The sequence below is a fragment of the Melanaphis sacchari genome, unplaced genomic scaffold (genome assembly GCF_002803265.2).
Source record: "Melanaphis sacchari strain LSU unplaced genomic scaffold, SCAv2.0 Contig50_pilon_pilon, whole genome shotgun sequence".
NCBI lineage: Eukaryota > Metazoa > Arthropoda > Insecta > Hemiptera > Aphididae > Melanaphis > Melanaphis sacchari.
The window spans coordinates 2,582,397-2,604,566 of record NW_020271344.1 but is presented as its reverse complement, the minus strand read 5'-3'; the positions used below and the strand labels follow the sequence as shown (position 1 = coordinate 2,604,566).

At 23.8% G+C, this 22,170-nt stretch overlaps 2 protein-coding genes across 4 annotated transcripts; one reads left to right on the top strand and one right to left on the bottom strand.

Moving 5' to 3' along the window:
- Positions 1-14,063: 14,063 nt before the first annotated feature.
- LOC112599362 (28S ribosomal protein S14, mitochondrial) lies at positions 14,064-14,861 on the bottom strand. Of its 3 annotated transcripts, none has more exons than XM_025346240.1 (4): positions 14,638-14,861; positions 14,413-14,567; positions 14,173-14,351; positions 14,064-14,107 (listed from the first exon to the last, which is right to left on the bottom strand). In XM_025346240.1, the coding sequence occupies exons 1-4, from the start codon at positions 14,639-14,641 to the stop codon at positions 14,104-14,106; spliced, it is 342 nt and encodes a 113-aa protein (XP_025202025.1). In that variant the 5' UTR covers positions 14,642-14,861; the 3' UTR covers positions 14,064-14,103. The 3 variants fall into 3 exon arrangements, with proteins under 3 accessions (XP_025202025.1, XP_025202023.1, XP_025202024.1); XM_025346238.1 differs by having other exon boundaries at positions 14,413-14,571; positions 14,638-14,856; XM_025346239.1 differs by lacking the exon at positions 14,064-14,107 and having other exon boundaries at positions 14,169-14,351; positions 14,413-14,571; positions 14,638-14,858.
- A 308-nt stretch (positions 14,862-15,169) lies between these two features.
- LOC112599369 (GRIP and coiled-coil domain-containing protein 2) lies at positions 15,170-21,765 on the top strand. Its single transcript, XM_025346253.1, has 17 exons — positions 15,170-15,274; positions 15,420-15,498; positions 15,626-15,702; positions 16,227-17,664; positions 17,735-17,823; positions 17,891-18,034; positions 18,436-18,626; positions 18,747-18,972; positions 19,033-19,200; positions 19,476-19,682; positions 19,747-19,979; positions 20,045-20,225; positions 20,744-20,923; positions 20,976-21,072; positions 21,136-21,338; positions 21,407-21,515; positions 21,581-21,765. Exons 1-17 carry the CDS (start codon positions 15,242-15,244, stop codon positions 21,640-21,642), a joined length of 3,717 nt encoding a protein of 1,238 aa, XP_025202038.1. The 5' UTR covers positions 15,170-15,241; the 3' UTR covers positions 21,643-21,765.
- The last annotated feature ends 405 nt before the right edge of the window (positions 21,766-22,170 follow it).

Here is a 22,170-nt window from a genome sequence, read left to right as displayed (position 1 = left end):
TATAATATTATATACTACATTCAATATTCATATGCATATACTTTGTAGTGTATACACAAGTTTAATCATTTTTATATCCTATGGACGTTAATTATTGTTGTACTTAATAATATTGTAGTGTTTGTACGTGATTAACCCATGACAAGTTTTACTTAAATCATCGAACGGACAAATTTAATTTAATGTAGGATCAATATTGTTGTTATTGCTATTACGATGTGTACAGCTTACTGTGGTGAGTTTATTGTATTTATTTAATATTGATTTAATTCGACTGTTTTGTATGTATAATAGTTACTATTTATGTAAACAGTATTAATTTGTGCCGTAAGAAAATGATCAATCATCAATTCTTCCTCGCACGAATCTAATTTTTCAATTTTCTAATCGTGTTTTAATAATGTAATGTAATGTTATGTTTATTTTCTCATTTTCTCTGATTTTCACCATATTTCTCACTCTTTTTCTCTATCTGTCTCTGTCTCTCCCCTCTATATTCCTTATACTCTCAATCTTGATGAATCAAAGTTTTGATTCTTTTTTTTTTTACCACTTAGGTTTAATTTTGGAGATAACATTTAATTTCAATGTAATAAAACATCTATTATAAAATGTTTAAATTATTATTTTTTTATAACATACATAATAACCTTATAATTTGTTTTACTTTATTTAACATATTTTTTTTTTGCTTCCTTTTATATAATCCGGTACACGAATCGATCGATCAATACACTTAAACATTTTTATCCAGTCTAAATATACCTACTAGTATTTTAAATTCAAAGCCGGTATCAAAATATCTTTATAAAACTTGTGTTAGTGTTTGATATGAAATATGAGACATTTTAACGGCTCAGCTCGTATTTTTTTCTGCGAAATATGATCGAAATATGATAATATTTAGCAAACATCTGTCTATAATCTGCGAAGTCATAATATAATTACATGACCATCGTTGGTCAGTGTCCAGTGGTCATTATAAAATTTGTATTGAGTATGATCAGAAAGACTGCAATGTATTCTGTGATCAGCCAGCGTGGCAATGCTTAAAAACAGAACGATAATGTTGTGGATTATGGTCTGTCGTCGAAGCGCGCGCGCAAAAATGATGCATTCCGCGTGAACGACTTTATAATATTATGTGACTGGCGGTATCAGGCGGGGCACCGTCCTGGAAGGAAGATGATGCGTCGATCGATTTAGTGTCTCTAAATGAGTTTCGTATACACATTTTATACCGCTTATTAGGAACACTGATAGACCTGCAAGACTAAATTTATCAATTAACCGATTACTTCTGACAGGCAATAAGTTTTATTTTTTTATGAAAAAAAAAAAATGTATGATTTAAAATCTAAAATGAGAAAAAAAAGAATTATTTTATATTTTATGTAAAATATGTATCTGTTGTTTGTTTTTTTTTTTGTGTTGAGTAACTACCATGCGTTTATAAGATTAATGTTGCTTAAAGCTTTTTTTCATTAGTTCTGTCTATAACATTTTTTTTCCGACTACCACATTAATTTACCTATGTTACGCGTTCAATCTTTGAACGATTTTTCAAAATCCTATCCATTGTGGAATGATAAACATTTAATCGAGTTGCGATATCACGTAAACTAATTTTTAAAAACACATCGCGTGTAACCTTAACAAGTCGCACTTCTGTCTCAAATTTAAATCTCGGCATATGGCATTTTTAGATTTTTAGAAAAACGAAATACTACCTAACCATCTTTACGTACACACATCGAAGCTGAACTAAAACGATAACAGTAAAAATAAATAAAGTTAATTGGACAAGCGGAAATTCGTATCGTTACCTAACGACATCAAAGATAAGATAATGTAGTATACCGTAGTAATATCTTGACCCTAATAATTGTTTCAAATAACCAATGTATTGTTTCAATAATCTGATTGATATTTAATGTTTTAATAAACAGTCGGTTAACGAATAGCATAACTAGGGTCCGTCCCTAGACATTTGGTTTCAATAATGTGATTATATCATTACAAATCGACATACCGTCTAATTAACAAATAAAAACTATTTGAAATTAAAATTCTTATCGTATATCTCGTGGATATTACATAAAGTATCTGTGGATAATGGAATATACATTATACTTATTTTTTTTTTATTATTTTTTTTTTTTTTATTGAACTTAAGCCCGGCAACTAGGGCCATTAGCTGTTTGTAAGGGTTACGTTGTAGGTTGGTACGGTAGGTTGTATTTTTTATGATTGTTACGGTTGATAGCAAACACGTGTATGTGTGGCAAGGTTTTTAACCACTATGATCCCGAGTGGTCACCCATCCGGGAGCTAGTAGCTGTGGCCGTTACTTACTCTCAGTCGCATTCCGCGACTGGTAGCAGCCAACGCGCCACGCCAAGCCACATATACTTATTTTATACATGCACATCTCACGCGTTAATAATTTAAGAAATGCAATTATTTTTAATATACCTATATCTACCTATTAATATGTCACTACATTTATTTTCATATAATTTAAGTCATATTAAACATCTTAATTTTGTTTATTATATAGTATTTTCTGTGGTTTATATAATTTATTATTCATACCAACTTTGTGCTTTATTTACAAATATCAAAAATTAAACATTTATGTAAGTATGTATAGGCATATAGATATAAGCATATAGTCTATGAGTAAAGTAATGTTGAAATATAAAAATACATCTTATATAAATCTAATAAAAATAACATATTCATGAAAAAAATAGTATCAATCATAATATTTTATAAATACATGCATATATGATTCAATGTAGACCACAATAGCTCCGATAACCTTAGATAGTTTTTCTGTCGCGTAATTATTTAAAAACCAAACAAGTCATGGTGTACTAAAGTCTAATAATATATTATTTAAAATATAAAAAGTTTTAAAATTAGTATATTATGAATATTATTAATATTAATTAATTGCCTATTACAGAAACCTCTCATAAGCCTCACGCCTCAGATTAGGTTAAATTTTTTCTTCCGCAATGTTTTATTTTTATTTAATATTTTAATATTCTTGCAATGTATATATTATTGTACATATTTTATACATTTATATTAACGAAACATAACATTTAATTTTATTTAATCGGATTTTTTTTTTTTTTTAGCTATTTTATTTTAGGAAGTTTTATTATAAATATGTTTAAAGTTTATATTACTAACATAGTGGTAGCAAAATCGTAAATTTTTATAAGGAAAATAACTAAGCCAAAATACATACAAGCGTTTAAGTTGATTATAAACGCATTAAATATATAAGTCATTATTAGAACTTAGGTCTCGAATTTAAATACCCTAGAAGCATACCTTATTTTATCACACAACCACCTAATTTCCCTAAAATATTCAGAAAATTTTAATTTTATTACATATATTAATGTTTAAGGAAATTCTAATATTAAATAATTATACAGTCAAATTCGCTTATTACGATCTTCAAGGGACCAAGAGAATCTGATCATTATAACCAAACTTCGTTATATCCGGATTATAAAATGTAACAATACATAAGACATAAAACCAACCAAATACATTGCTTGGAATTGTTTTACCCGGAATATCGTTGTAAACGGCATCGTTATAAGCGAATTCGATGGTACTATAAAAATTGAAAATGATTCATCGCGCATTAGCTATGTTTTTTATCGGTAACAACATTTCCTTAGGACTATATGCTAATATTATTCATACTAATTAACAAAACTATACGTTCAACTATTTTATACCAATTAAATTTTGAGAAATTCATTAAACAAATAATTTTTAAATTTCTCAAGATAATTTTTTTCAAATTACTTAACTTTACAATAAAAACTTAAAAAAAGTATTAAATAATATGTTTTAAAAACTAAAGAATGCGTTATAATCAGAAAATTGTCTAAAAATCAAAAACATTAAAAAATTCAAAGTAAAAATTCCCTTTTTGAAGTATTAATTGTAATTTTAATTATATTATTTTTATGCCATGGTTTAAACCACTGCGTATCTATTTTAAATTGTTGATAATTTTAAGAATTTTATTGATTTTTTTGATGAAGAACTTCAAAAAACAAAAAAAACTATTGAGCGATATTACCTCTCTTCTTCTACTATATTATATACCACTGACCATTGGTCAACATGGTTGAAAACAACAAATCATTAAATATTAACAAACCACAAAAGCTAGATATTTTATTCTAAATTTTTATTTTAATAACAAAATAACTTTTATAATTTCTTGGTAATAATATTGTAACGCATACAAAATAGAAAAAATACTATAAAATATGTAGATAACACCTAACTATTTATTAAAATGATAACCAAGATTTTTGTGGATTATCTCAATTCGCAGTATATTATACTATTGCACAGCTGTACAAAAGTTAAGCAGGTTTTTTAATAATTAATATTTGAATGATATAATATATAAGTTATACACAGTGTACCACTTAAAGGCTATTTTATACATATTATATACAGGCCCGTACTGGCCACCTCTAAGGAATGTATATATATATTTAAAAGGCACCAACTATATTTTTATACATCCACTTCAAAAGAAAAAATTGGTTTCTGCCCTTAATTGTTTTATTTACAATCTACTTTCTAGAGATGTTAAATAAAGATCATGATTTATTCTGCGATTTTAAACAAAATACCAAACGAAATAATAAGTTTCATAGTAAGAAGGCTAAAAGAATAAATTGTGTGCTTACTTTTAAAATTGAATCTTATTCATATTTTATACAAAAACAAACCGTAACAGTTTTTAAACGCTTTAAAAAAAAAAAAATACACAAACTTGACTTATATCTTAATAAATCAATAAGTAAGTATAAACGTTGCATTTTTTTTTTTTTTTGCTATTCGAACACAGAGCATTTACGAATTAAACTCCATCTACTTGATTTACTATACCTTCTACACACTGCATTAAGAATATCGATTCCAAATCGTCTTGTACAATAGTAGACCTTAATTATGTTTTTAAAAATTTTAGTTTCGAAATGACTTTTAACGCGTTACTTGTATTAGAAGTAGAATCAGTAAATATTAGAATCAGTAACACTTTGAAAAATTCCGTGTATTGTAAAGAATACATTTTATAATCAACGACTATACGCAATGCGCATGTTAGACATACCTACTGAAACTCTTTTACTTTTCTTCACTTTAAATCGTACTCGTTTGCCCATTCATCATCATCATTGGTATCGATTTGACCTGAATCTTTATACGCACTTTAAAACTGACCAACAATTTAAAATCCAAGAAGTGGCAAAAGAAATGAGTATCTTCTTTGAACTTTGACTGATCAATAGAGAGTAACAGTTCACATATTTTGACAACACATTAAATAAATGATAAATCATTTTTTCTTGTATCATCGAACCTTTAAAGATCAGTAAATTCTAATTCCGTATATAAAATCTAATGAAATAAAAATCGTACCTCTAAACTATTTATAATAGTTTCCATTGTATAATCAAATAATATTATGTGAAATTGTTCAATGTTTTCTATATGAACTACATCATCTCAAGTTAATTTACCGTCCATGCGCTAAACAATGTGTTTGCGTTTCTTCGAAAGTTTTTCTTCTATTTCAATATCACGAAGCTTCTCTCCATTATTTTTTAACTGTAAACTCAACGAATGTTTTAGCAGCTTTTGTTATATCACAAAAACTGTCATAAGAAACTGATCGTAAGTTTTATGGACACTAAGAAATATGACATTGTGGCTTGAACAAAATCTATATTTTTTGTTTGAATGTAATCGAACAACGGTGCTATTAATTATTATTTTACTCGTAAATATCTGTAGAAACATCATTGCAACTAAAATAGTTTCATAAGAACAAAACTTTTTCATTAAACTAAGATTGTCGTTCCTTATTTTTGAATTAAATTGATTGTCAATTGATATTTCGTATAAAGCTACTAACAATTGAATGTAAGGAAATTGAATTTCAAAAATTTCTTGTGTTATATCTTGTCGATGTTCTCGTATTATTTCTAATGTTTCTACCATTATTTCTTTTTAATTTTAACTGATTGTCGCCTCTTGATTTTGTTATTCAAGAAACTTTTAATTTTATTCTTTTACTTTAATTTCAATTGTTGTTATCTCATGTCCTTTTTCAAGTTCTGCTAGTTCTATTTTTCTGTCTGAATTTTTTTGATTTCATCTCGTTTATCTGGTTTTAGTTACTCTAAGAAAATTTTGCTTGATTCTCCAACAACGTTATTGGCAAAAACATTAATTATTTTTTGAGAAGGAATAGCGGACTTTTGCATTTCTTTCATTTTATTGGATATCCGAAATTTGTAACCACTCTTCTTTTTCTTTTTACTTTAACTAAATATATTACAGAACAAAAAAAATGTGTACTAAATTACAGAAAAAATAATAAATTAATATTAAATTGTATGTAGGTATTATAGTTTAATAGAATACACCAAACTTTATTTAATAATCTTTGAATAACTAATGAGTTATGGGGAACGTTTTATTTAATTTCCAAGTATTTTACGGATTAAAAAAAAAATTAATAACATTATTTGAAGTACAAATTTAAAAATTTTAAAACTACAAAAAAAATGTCAATGAAATAATATTAATTACTACGAAATATCACCTTATTTTGTGATATTCCATACAAAAACTTAAATTAAAATTATAATTAATGTTCCTACGCGTAATGTACTTACATCGATCACGACGTTCGGATTTCACAAGTTATCTATATGGTTAAATCGTTAATAATATCATATATGATAACAAAACAATTATTTACATAAATGTAAAATCCTATGCATAATAATTACAAAATATAAAATTTTATAATATAATATATACATAATACATGTACAATAGGTACAGTGAGGTACACTCTAATAAATTGTTAATATACATTAAAATTATCTATATAAAAAGAAAGGGAAGAAACTAAGAAAGGCGCTAATTGATCGTTGAGTGCACCAAAAAAACTCTTAGTGTCCCGGTGGACCAATACAGGCTTGCATCTATGTCTTCTCTTATTATTATTTATTACTCGCTAATACTAAGAAACTAAAATATATTATATAGTACCTACATACAAATCAAAACAAAACTTGATAACTGACGACTGTCGAGAGACCCAATTTAAATCTAAAGCAGATTAATTAAAATAATAAATACTTATAGGTATAAGATGACAGGCACTTAGATAAACAACTCTGAACTTAAATTTCAATAATATATCAGCTGTGAGCAGTGTATATGTTCTTGTTTAAATCCAATTAATTCTATATATTTTATTTTCAAAGAGGTTTTTAAAATTCTAAATAATTAAGCAATCTATTTCAAAAGCATGTTAACGCATATAAATTTTAATTTTTGTTAAATGATATCCATTTAAATACAATTTAAATATTTTTTTAATGTTTTGATTTATTTAACTTAATGATCATTTATTTGACATAAAAAACACAAAGTTGATCGGATGTATCATCATATTAAATTAACTAAACTAACTAGAGACACTAGAGTAATAAGTAATAAATATAAATAAATAATTACCTTTTTAAATACCAATTAATAAAATATACAATTGACACTAAACATTGGCACAGACGGTTCGTAACCTAGGGATTGCTAAAATATTTAATACCATATTGTGAAAATGTGTTTTTATTCTATTCCTGATTATTTTTGGTCGAATATTTTCATTATTTTTAATAACTCATAATGTAATTTATTGTTGTTTAGGAAAATTCCCTAATAAATTATATTTGATTTCCGGTACTATAGAGCTATCGTAATGACATTGATCGTTACTACAACATCTTATCTATTGATACGACGAATAGCTTGGACGATTGTGTTATGTGTTCGGACACTCATCATTTCCGCCAGCAAAAAAAAAATATTTGTTTCCACCAGATAAAAATATTATTGAAATATAAAAAGTTATAATAAATTAGATTTTTTATATCTATGAAACGAAAACTGGCAGAAACAGATATTTTTTTGTTGACGGAAACGAATAGATTTCGTATGTTTTACACGTTATAAGGTCCATTTATTATCATATGTATAACGTGTTATAATGACGTATAAATTATAATCTTAATTTTAAGTAGAATATGAATATAAGTCGTTTATTCAATATTATTAGACTTGGCTCTGAAAAATGTCAAGTTCACTTTACCACTACGGTAGTCAATCAAAAATTATTGAGAGAGGAAATCAATAAAAAAAAAAAATAAGTGAATACCTACATTAAAAATATGAAAGCTATATAATTTAACACAATATGTTCATATTTTAGTTTAAAAAAAATACGTCACTCACTTTGACAAAAAATATCTTCAGTGATCTAAAAACAAACACGTACATTATAAAAACAAAAGAGAAAAATATTTTAAATAGACTTTTAAAATTGTTTATAAAAAAATGTAATCAACTACATAAATATACATTATTATTGTACCAGTATATTTTGTCCAATATTCAATCTAAGTCTAACGCTTTGAATAGGCAATTAATAATAGTATAATATGTTATTTTATTATTTTAAAGTTTAAATGAATGTGAGTATCCTTCAAATTTTCTGAAATAATTTAATTAAAAAATTATAAATTTATTGGTTTGATAGGCATCGCCCAATTGCACAAAAAATAAAAATAAAAATAGTTTTAGGTACAGCCCATTTGCGCCAAATTTACCTGGTATAATTATAATAAATTAATATTTTTTTTTCTCAAATAATAGTCAATTGGTACAGTTTTATTTAAATTATAGTCAATTGTATTATTTTTAATAAAAACATATTTAAACAATAAAAAATAGTTAGTAAATACATATTTTTTTTTTTTTTTTGAAAATTACAAATTATCGGTAATCATAGTCAATTGTTCAATTTTTTTTTTAATAATAATCAATAATACAAATTCTTTAAATAATAAATAGTAAGTTAGTACATATTTACTAACTTTATTTTCAACATTTTTAGAAGATATATATTATGCTAAAGTATATATATATATATATTTTTTTTTATTATAATCATTAAATGTTTCAGACTTCAGCACAAAGAGTGCTATTACAAGTATGCTAAAATATACTTATAGTCATTTTCTACAACCATTTTTCCCCATCTTGTGCTTGTCACGAACTCCATTCTTATAATTCATAATTCATATAGTATTTAGTACAACGTACCTAATTATAATTAATATAATAAGAATATTATGTAGACGTATAGAGTAACAAAACGAATGTCTGATAAAATCACAATGCAATCGTTCTGACGAATAACGATATAACGGAGCATTTACATCGTACAACATAATGAAACTGATATAAAACTTGTTTTCTATCTTTCTACGAAATAATATACAAAGCTTTAAAATCTATAGACTTATAAAAATAACTTTATAATACTCGTAGGTTACAGACATGACGTCTTTTAAACATATGAATTTACCAATTCGTAAATGTAAAATTTTTACGCAGGTAAATTTGGCGCGAATGGGTTATCGGTAAAAACATACCTTATATATTTTGGCGCTAATTGGTTGCACCCAAAACGAATCAATTTTTTTTTAACGCAAATGGATTACCCCCGGTTTGATTAGGTGGGCTCAACCTATGGATATAAATAAATTCAGAAGACGATAGGTCGAAAATTATAACATATCACATGTCTATAGTATAGACTCTATACTATATTACAAGATTACTGTAATATTACATATTGAGATCGTAATATTAAACCGTAAAAAAGAAGGTGGGGTGGGCAGATGTTTACAGTTTTGTCGTTTTCATTTTTATCAACATTTATAGAAATTAAATTACAAAAAAGGAAATTTCAAATGTTTCTTAAATAACTCAAAAAGAGTCAAAATATTTTAAAATTTTATAATGTATAGAAAATAATCATATAAGCATTTGGTAAAAAGTCTAAGTATTTATACTTTTATTTATTTTTGAATTAGGTACGACCAAATATCAAAAATTGTAAAACCAATATCGTAAAAATTTTAACTTTGAACAGTCATATTTTGTTATAAGTAGAAAACATTTCTTTGTATGATGAATCTTGTATTAAATCTTAGATATAAAGAGAATTTTTTTTTATGTATTTTTAACTGTAAAATAATTTGTATAATTTCGAAATGTTGATGAATTTTGTTAAATTCCAATTTTAAACGCTTATAAAAAAAATATTGCAACAATAAGTTTTCGGTATTTTTTAACCGGTAAATAAATACTTATGAAAATTGGTATTAAATTTTCAAGCATTTTTACTCAAAGAGAATTTTTTATTTGCTTTTGTAGAAAAAAAACTAAAAAAAATTGAACCTTGAAAATATGCATAATTAATTTAAAAAAATTCAAATTATACTATGTGGTAGGAATTGCTAGCAAAAAATAAAAAAAATTGATTTTGTTAAGTACTGATTTTATGTAAAAATTCTGGTTTTTCCTTAATTATTTTTATTTTATTTTTCCTGCAGATATTTAAGAAAGTGCTGGAAATTTGTTACCTCTATAAAGTATAAAATAGATTCAATTTTCTATCAGAAACCACCCTTAAAATAAAAAATCAAAGCATTTCTTCAACTACTTATTGTGTATATACAAAAAAAAAAAAAAAATCACTTGTCTTAATCACTTCAATCAGAATTTCAAAATAAAAAAAATTCATATTCTATTGCTTATCTATAATTGAAAACAGTTAAAATAAAATTTATTTCTACACTTTTTGCTACGACCACCGACTGCATAATCAATACTAGGTAAATATTATGATATAATAAATAAATTTAAATTTTTATGAGCAAAGTCAATAATAAATACAGCCATTTATATTGGATAATTTAATTTTAATATTTATCAAACCTTGGTTAATAGTTTTGTTGATATTTTTTCCTCGAGTATATTCTTACTACTAGATTTATTTACATTTTAAAACTGTAAATATTTTAAGTAAAATTACTATTAAGTTTAAATTTATGAATAAATATTATTTATTTATTATTTTTTTATATCATAAATAAACTATCTGATAACTAATTTTACGGTAAGAATATGTGCTATAAAAGTATAAAAGAATATAAGTACTTAACATGTATTACTTGAGAAAAAAAGTAGCCCAGCAGCTATACTTAATATCTGATTTAATTTGTTATATAAAGGGCGGTCCCTAATTTAAATTAAGTATATTGGAATAAAGTTTTTGAAATCTCATGAGATTTGTCCTTAGTTTAGATCATTCTTATTAAAATAACACTTATTGTATTTTGAATACAATTTTGAGATGACATACTCATAAACAATATATATATATTACAATATATATAGATCATTTTTTACTTTGATTTTTTATTAATGTGAAATAATATTTTATTAATTTATGATAAAAAATGTTAAATGGCAAAGATGACAAAATACTTTTTTATACTTCTAAAACCTTTTTATTCCTTTTTTAATACTTAATTAATTAATACTTATTTTTACATAGTTTTAAATAAAATATTTTTGATTTAATTTTTAGTACATATTTTGTAGCATATTACAACATTCGTGCATATAAATCCGGTCCCTAGTTATTTATATTTATATATTAATTTTTAAATATGATTAAAAGTTTAGGTCACGACGCCATTTTCTCTTAAGCTTCCGTTGGGAATTTACGTGTATTAAGTCTGAATTTAATGTTAAAATAAGAGGATTTGGGCAATTTTAAAGTCATGGTAGTAACAAAATATACATTTTTATTTATACATTAAGAAATTTCTCAGTCCTTAGGATAAGTTTTGATATAGGTCTGTGTGAATTATTTGGTTTGACATGTAGAAAGGAGCCTTAGATATCATGTACAAGATGATCGATTGGAACCTTAGTATTTTATTTAAATTTTATCATTTCGCCGCAACCTATAATCGGATTCCATAAGTTTAAAATAAATTGCAGGTAGGCATGAATTGTTTGTAAAAGAGACAAATGAGTAGTTTGGTATTACGACTGAGTATGATGTAATTACCTATCAAATAATAAATTGATTTCTTTTTTAGGTTTAAAATAATACATTTGATTTTAATATGTTCCATTATACCTATAAAATGTTTATTTAGAGTTAGTTCTAGATACAGATCTTGGAGCTTTTGGTATGATTTGATCGTTTAGGTTAACTGCTACATCATCTTGTCTTAAAGAAAAATTAATATGTGATGATTTTACATTGTTAGTTTTAACTTTCCATTTAGTATACCTAGAAGATAAGACTGCTTATGTGGTTTTGTAAGTAAAGTTTAACAGTTTATAGATCATTTTGAGAAATGTATATAATTTTATTCCCTGCAAATTTAAATACTAAAGTATAGGTACAAGGTGACTGGTTGGCCAGTAGCCTATAAATTAAATAGGAGAGGAGAGGAAATATCAATAGCACCTCGAGGGAAACCAGTAAAATGGGGGCGATTGATAACATCTCAATGACTACTTTTGTTACAAAATAACGGTTTTTGAAGATAAGAAAAAAAATAAGATGTAGATAATTTTTTTTTTAATTTATAAAGAAAGCTCAAGTATCAAATCCGGTCAAAATGATTAAGCAACATCTATTTTTTTTTTTTTTAGTGAAAGATCGGAACAATATTTTCATTTCAAGTGAGTACAAAATGAAATCGAATATCCAATTGAATTTATGATTATAGCTGAAATTTTATGTTTTGTATAAAAAAACTATAAAAACTATTTTTTTTTAGCCATTGGGGGCTCGAGCATATCTCTATATCACCACTCGTCCAAATTGCTGATGCCATCAGCAATTAATCTTATATTTTTAACAAACGCACATCATGCAAATTTACGTTCAACTAATCATTTTTGTATTACAAGTCTTAATATTCCTTAGTGAAATTTTTAAGTGAATATATCACTCTCCTTCTAATCGGGTACATAAAGCTTTGTAAAATATTTACACATTTTTAAATCGATCAGACAAAGTCGGGGGAATTTAGTAAAATATTTATAAAATGCAAAAAACACGGCCCTAACAGAATTGGATTTGTCCGTGCTAGATGCTGAAAATATTCTCAACAAAACTAACAAATTGTCAGTCACTATTTTTCGTGAACTTAAAATAGACGAGTTAAACCTAAACATATTTAAGCAGACAAAAATACTTAACTTTAAATCATCGATTAAAAACCAAGAAAAGTTTGCAAATAGTCACAATTTAAACAGTGCCAGTCATACGTCATGGTATAATTAAAAATAACTAAGTACAACATGCTCTGAACTCTAAGAATATTTATTGATTTTTATTTTTAAAAGTAATAAAAAAAAAATATTGAATTGATAAAATAACTAGGCAATACATTGAATTTTTTAAAGAGCATTTTTGTCACCATTTTTAAGTATTTAACATATTATGATAAAAATTATTGCAAAACTTACTTTTGAATTTAAAAATCATTTAAATTAATTTTTTGGTTTAACTTAATTTTTATTAGATCTACATTATACTTTGTTGTTAAAATTCTTTATTTTAATTTACCTGCAGTAAATAATTAAAATAATAACAATTTAAGATATAGCTATCATGAAGATTATGGTGAAATCCATAGATTATAGTGATCTTACATAGATTTAGGAGTATTATCAACAATATTTTTTGATACAACAAATTATCTTTTAATTTTTTGATTAAATTACACCTATATTAAAACAGCATAATTGTCTTACAAAAAATTAATTAGAATTTTTTAATTAGTTGAACAATAGGATAGTAAGAAATATTGTTTAAATGTATTATAAATGTAAAGTATACGTTGAATAAATTGAACAATAAACATTTTTTTTTTATATTTGTTATATTTTTTGCTCATACAATATGTCCAATGAATTAAAAATATTATTTTTTTAAATTAAATAATAATGGTTGTTTGTACATTTATTGAAAAGTGTATACAATAAATATATGAACACAATTTAAATATTAATTAAAATTAACTAAATATTTCATAAAGAATATTAGTTATACAATACTATACATCAGCAATATTTTTCATTTTGATTTTACCTACAAAAAATAATTATATTAGTATAAAATTAATTATCAATCATTATGTAAATCCAGGCACTTACCACATTGCCCTCTGAACACCTGCTAATTTATTATAATCAGCTAGATGTCTGAACACTATTCTACTTAAACGCCATCGTTTGACATTACCACGAGGACGAGAAGTGACCTGACAACGCTGTACAATTCTAGTTATACTAGCATCCCTTGGACAATTGTAGATTTCTTTATCAGCAATTTCCTATAAATGTATAAACCAAAAATATAAAATTGTACCATATAATGTTTTAATTTTCAATTACTTGAATTTCTAAAGGAATGATATTGTTTTTACGAAGTGCATTATAGCGTAATTTGTACACTCCATATTCTTTAAGAGTATTTCTTTTCCGTGCATCTTTTTTCATTCTAAAGTCTGGCCATTTATTACGAATTTGTTGATTATAAGGATGTATACCTAACTAAAAAATGCAAAATCAATTAACATAAATTAGTCCTTATTAGTCTAATTCTTTTTTTATACTTACACATGTTTCGTTCACTGGTGTTTGAAATTTGGCCAAAGCTTTACATCTTTGAAAAGCATTTATGATAAACGCCATTTTCATTAAATAAAACCAGAGAAAACGAATTTTATTTTCTAGGTATGTAAATAGATTATTATTCACGTCATTCACAATTATTATAAAAATAAAATAAGAAAAGAATAGAGACTACTAAGACTAAATTTCCGGATATAATTAATGATATCACTTTTTAGTTTATCAGTGATAAGTATTTTTTATTAATATAATAATGCGTGTCATAACTGCGTGTATGCCAACGATAATATTTACATGAAATGCTGTAAATATAAGTGATAATGATAATCAGTACCTATCAGCAATATTACTGTTTAGTGTTTATTGTGTTTAATGTGATATGTACAACTTAAATATTAATTAAACTAGTCAATAAAACTATAAAAAAAAAAACTACTACGTTTTTAATTTTAATATAATTTCTAGTTTTATTTACCAATATTTGTATTAATTAATTTATAATAATCATTATGTTATTGTAAAAATTCTATGAAGCTTTATTAGTTTTAGATTTTGAGTGTTAATAATTTTTAGGTACCTAGTACCTACTATGGAAGTTTGTAATTCAGATGATATTGATGATGTATGTTATACAGTTTATCACTATAACTTAACTATTTTAAATATAATATATGTATATAACTCAATGTTATTGTAAACTTTCAGATGATACTTTTATAACTATCCTACTTAAAAATATAATATTCATATTTTTTATGTATGTTTAGGTATTACAAAAATTATCAAAGGAAGAAATTTGTGCTAAATATCAAAATGAAATCACGCAATTAAAGAAAGAAAATGAAGGTATATACAAATTAAGTTTTTATCAATTTGTTTATTAAATTAAATTTAATTTAATTGAGCATGATTAAAAATATAAAATGTATGAAACAAAAACAGGTTTAATAATAATTATTTTTATTTTTATTAGAATTGCATAATAAAGAAAAGATATGGGAAGAAAAGTATTTTAACCTACAACGTTTATATGAACATTCTGAAAAACAGGTAAAAATTGATATTTAAATTATTATTTAAAAATCTTTAAAATATTTAGGTAAAATCATAATTAGGTAAATGTAAATTTAAAAATGTTGTACCCCTCCTCCTCTAAAAAAAAAAAAGAAAGATAATTTGCTTACATTTCTTCACATTTTTCTGACTTTTTATTAAAATTATAATAAAATTCTTAAATGGATCTATGTTCAAAGACCCATACTTATATAGTTGAATTTTTTCAACTTTATTATTATTCTAAATTTTGTTGACTAAATTAAATATTGAAATAATATCCAAATCATAGTTCTTAAACCAATTATTTATTACTTAAAATCTGTTAACAGTATTGTTATTAAAATATAGCTGCACTTATTATTTATCTTGTTCCTTTCACTTATAATAATAATAAATCAACAATATCTTATTGAATTGTAGGGAAAAAGTTAAATACAGTAATAACTGTACATAATTTTGCAATTATTACATCATAATTTGGTTTTTTTTAAAGTTCTTTGAATAATAAATGTTTATAGGAATTGCTGAATAAGAATAAAGAACTACAAGAAGCTGAATCAGTAATCAACAACCAAAAAGAAAAAATTCACATTTTAATTACTCAACAAAAAGATGAAGTTGAAGCTTTACAGAAAACACTTCAAAGTAACAAATATGCATTAGATGCAATGAAAAAAACATTAGACAATGAAAAGGCATTTAGAATTTGCGCTGATCAAGAAAAAACAAACCTTAAAGAACAGATAAAATGTAATACAATAAAATATAAATCTTTAGAAAATGAAAACAAAAAGTTAAATAATGATAAATTAAAATTGGAAGAAGTTCAGAGTAAAATTAGACAACAGTGTAATGAATTAATACAAAAAAATATTTCGTTAGAGAATCACTGTGAAAAAAGAGAGCAAGCATTTGATAATCAAACAAATATAATTAACAAATTAGAAAATAATATTACTGCATTAAATGAAAAGTTAAATAATTATGTGGACATTGAAGAAGAAAATAATAAATTACTAAATCAAATACAATTGTTTTCTAAACAAATGGAAACATATGAAAATGAAAGAGAAGTATATGTGCAAAGATTGCAAAATATGCAGAAAGAAGAAAACGTATTCAAATGTTGTATAAAAGACTTAAAGCGAGAAATTGATATCAAAAATAATGAAATCAACAATCTTATTGAAAATAATAGTATTTTAAATTCAAAAAATTCATTGTTATCTTCTAATATACATAATTTATATACAAACTTCACCAATTGTTTAAAACTTTTAGACGAAATTTTTGACAATTATGTCAAAAACCATGTAAAACAAAGTAAAAAAGTTGAAAATAATGAATCATTATTAAAAATTGAACCTTTTATAAATGAAACCTTTGAACTGTTTGAATGCACTTTAGCAGAGTATAAATTATTTAAATTATCTTCTAAAAATTCTGAAATAACTTTAAAAGACGAAATTAACAAAAAAGAAAAAATTATTCAATCATTAAAAGAAAAATTAGATAACTACAAACAAGAAATCTCTAAAAACGAAGTTACTTGTTCAGATACGAATAATTCTACAGAAAATTCAATTCATAAACTAAATTTAATGGATACCATTGATAATAGTCAATTAATCATAAATGCTGAAATTGAAAAAAATTTAAAATATATTTATACAATTAAGAATGAAGTGTTGCCAAAACAAAAACTTCTAGTATCTGAATGCAGAGAATTTATGCTAAAAAAACTTAAAGAAATAGAGAATTTAAATATATCCAAAAAAAATTTCATCAAAAATGTTGACTTACAAATTGCAAATTTAAAAAAAGAATTGACTTGTAAAAATGAAAACATAAAAGAACTAAAAACAGAAGTATTACATCTAAGAGAATTAGTAACTGCAAAAGATGCATTATGTAATGAAATGGATATAGAATTACAACACTTAAAAGAAAATTTTGGTACTTTTTAAATCTAATTTAATTATGAATTTTTAAGATTTTTTTTTTTTTAATATTTTTATTTGTATAGATGATTCAAATACAACATCAATTAATAAAATGGAAAATATTTATAAAGTACGCGATATAGATGAAAGTCAAGAAGACCGATCACAAAAAGTTAATTACTATCAAATTATAGCTAATTTTATTGTATATCGATAATTAATTAAATTTTATATTTTAGCTAAAAGCCATTGCTATTAAACAAAAAAAACAAATAGCTGATTTGAAACAGTCCATTGAAAATGAAATGAAAAAACATAGTTTAGAAAAAAGTGAATTAATCAATAAAATCACAGCATTGGCTGAACAGGGCAAAATTGCTCGAGTAAGATTTAAAAATAAAATATATTTAATATCTATCTAGACATATTTTTCTAGTGTTTAATATTTATAATTTCATGTGCTTTTTTAAGATTTTATATTTAAAATATTGACAATTATAAGAAATATTAATTAAAAAGTCTTCATATATTAATTAGACTTGTAAAAGTATCATCATTTAAATTTCTTACTAAAAAAAAAAAAAAAAGTTGTATAAATTATTAACTAATATACAAATTAATTTTTTTTATGAAAAAACTAAACTTATTTTGGTAAAAAAATAGTAAATAATTAACAAATCAAAAGTTTCCAAAATACATATATTAGTTATAAATTTTCTATAGTAACATCCAAATTTACAATGTTGATATTAATATTTAAACATAATTATTTTTTATTTACAAGTGTCTACAACAACAGTATGATATTAAATGTGATGAGTATGATAATAAATGTTTGGAAATTAAAGAATTATTTAAAAAGTGTAAACAAGAAGAAAATCAGGTGTTAGAACAAACAAAATTATGCACCATATTAAAATCGGATATTGAAACTTTAAAGAATGACTTAACACATGCTCACGATACTATAATTAGGTAATTTATTTACTTGTTTATTATGTATAAATTTACATATATACTTTATTTTGATAAAATTAAGTGTATTTATAATTTGTACTTATTATAGTTTTAGTTATTGTTTATATTTAAATTTAGTTTAAAGGAAGCAGATAAATCTTTAAATTTAAAGCTTGACATTTTGAAACAAGAAAAATCAGCTGCTGAAATACTAAAAACAGATAGAGAAGCATATATAAAAGAACTTTCAAATAATTTAAAAGTCTCAAAAGATAAAATAAAATCCATGGAATCTGAATTGGAGAAATTAAAAACAGAAAAACAAAAAATTAATATTCGTGATCTTGAATTAAATTCTTATGAAGTTAGTAGTATTTGTTTAAAATATCTATTGTACTAATCAAATTTGTTATTGACACTTTAGAAAACTTTAGATGAATTATCACAAAAAGTAAAAGAAGAAAAGCAACATACTCAGAATTTAGAACAGGAACTTTCTAATGCCAACAGTGTTATTGATTCTTTACATGAACAAATTAATCATTTGGAGCATACTATTAATACTGAACAAGAAAGAAATAAACAGAATTTAGTAAGCTATCAATCATTATTTCATATTTTAATTAAAATGTTATAAAACTTATATTTCTTAGCATAGGAATATCTTCATTAATTTATTCATAATAGATCTTATTTTATGATAACTCAATTCCTAAAACTGAAAAAATTTTCATAAAAGCTTATAGAATTATAGTTTGTATAGTTTATTAACATGCTATAATTTTAAATTGTATTTAAACGTTCATCCTTTACATAATATGTAAATATATTATATTTTAAATTCATTTTTATGATTTTTAATTTTAGCATCAATTAGAAATATGTAGATTGGGGTTGAATAATGCTGAATCATTATTAAATGAAAAAGAAAATAATTTAATAGAATGCCGAGCCGAATTAAATCAACAAAATATATTAAATACAAATTTGACTAATAAGTATGATGAATTACAAAAACTATATGAAACTGAAAAAGAAAATTATCAATTGCAACACTCACAGCTTACTGAAAAAGTAAAAATTATTTTAATTCTTATTATCATAATGATCTCTATTTTGATGTTCATTTTTTATTTAGATTCGAAGAATGCAATTGGAAATAAAAACAGCAAATGAATCTATTTTAAAATACACAGAAGAAAATCAAAGCTTACTTGACGAGTTTGAAGCTTATAAAGTAAGAGCTCATAGTGTTTTTCAAAAACACAAACAAGACACTGTGTACCATGCAAAAATTGCGGAATTGAATGAACAACTACAAGAAGTTACCAAAACTTTAAATATATCAAAAATCAACTTACAAAGTGTATCGTAAGTACTCTGCAAGAAAAAAATCATAATTATTTTTATTTTTATAAATTTAATTTATTTTCTAGGTCTGAACTATCTACTAAAAATACAGAGATGACCATGTTACAAAAAGAAATTGATAAATATGAAAAAAAAATAAGTAATTTATCAAAGACCATATCAACAAAAGACAAAGAAATATATTGTTTGAATAATGAAATTGTAAATATTAAATCTATATTGGAAAATGAGAAGATATCATTAAACGTAGGTTAAATATGATCAGATAAATGTACTGTAGATTTCATTTAATAGGAACATCAGTTAATTAGGTTAGGCATTTGATTACAATACTTCAATCACCAAAATAAATTAATGATTGTAGTGTAAACGTTCACTACTTACATAGGTCATAAAATTAGATTATTATGACATTTATATTAAAAAAAGTTATTTCTCAATCTTATTTTTGTTAATTATGCAAATTTTCATCACTATTATTATCATGATATTGATGTTTAATGTGTGTTTTTCAATCTATCAGAAGATAACTTTTAAATGTTCTTTTTTATAAGTATGTATTTTTAAGTATTATAATTTTATAATTATTATTACATAAATTATAAAACATTTTTCATACTAATTAATCATAAAATATCAAATAAATGTTATGCTTTTTATTAATTATGGATTATTAGGATAAAATAATACGATACCAATGTGTCCCAATAAAGAGAAATCTACAACATTATAATAGAAAAAATGACTTTATTTTAATTTTATAGGAAACTATATTGAGTGAACGATCAGCACATGAAAAGGAAATTAATAGACTACAACAAGAAATTACTTTAGCTAAAGAAAGAAATTCTCATGAATCAGAATCAAATGTCGTGTTACCTATTATTGAAAATAAACTTAAAAAATCAAACTCCTCAAATCATATTCACGATGATGATGAAATGGTTAGTATATGAAAATATAAATTAAATTGAAACGTAAAAATATTTTTTTTAGTTTTCAGATTTTGCAAGTTCAAACGAATCTGTTCGAAAAATCAGCAAAACGGTACCTATGCCTTTGGCAGAACTGTTATCATTTGATAATAATAGTGGTAATTAATCAATAGTTTTAAACAATTCTTTAAATGTTTATTGCTAAATATCTTATTTTATAGTTGGGGATCCAATTAGTGAATTGAACACTAGTCAAAAACAATTAAAACAATTAACTATGATGTTAAATGATGCTGAAAAAAACTGTTCTCGATACGAACAACAAAATAAATTTCTTAAAGAAGATATTAGACGATTGCAGCGTAGCATAGACAGACATAATGAAATACAAAATATGGAATATTTAAAAAATATAATTATAAAGGTTTATTTTATTGTTAAGGCATACTAATTTATAAAACACAATGTTAATTATTATTATTTTTTAAATAGTTTATTACTTTGTCAAGTGGAGTAGAAAAATATCACTTAGTACCAGTAATAAATAAACTGCTCAAACTTAGTCCAGATGAGCAGAAGCAAATAGAAACTATTGCTAAAGGTAAAGTGATAAATAATTAATTTAATTTAATTTAAGCATCAATGACTATTATAATATGATTTTAGGATCAATACCAGACCAAAACTCAAGCTGGTCTAGTTTATTTACATGGTCACAAGGAACTTAGTTTACACTAAGTTTAAATTAAACATATTAATGAATCATTATAGAAGAATGTAGGTGCTTAATATTATTAATCACTGATTTTTCACATTTTCTAATATTCTAAGTATTATTACATTGTAATGTTTCCATAAATGTTATATAGTTTTTATATATAAAAGTTTATTTGTTAATTATTAAGCATCTTTACAATTTTTCATCATCCTGTATTAAAATAGTATTTGAAAATTTTATTTTTTTTTCAAGGTATATTTTAAATCTAATTGTTATACCATGGTTATTTATTTGTATTATTTATAAAATATTTTATATTTAAATTAATTTGTCATCTAAGCAATTACTACATCTAAGCAAGTAATGAAAGTTCCACATCATCTTATCACATTTTAATTTTTCGTTGAAATTTTATTTATTTATATTATATACCATTCGCTGCTGTTATTTCTAAATTAAAATCTAATTATTATACTTTAAATATACGAAAACAGTATTTGTGTTTGATATTTTACATTTTGTTTTATTAATTAAATAG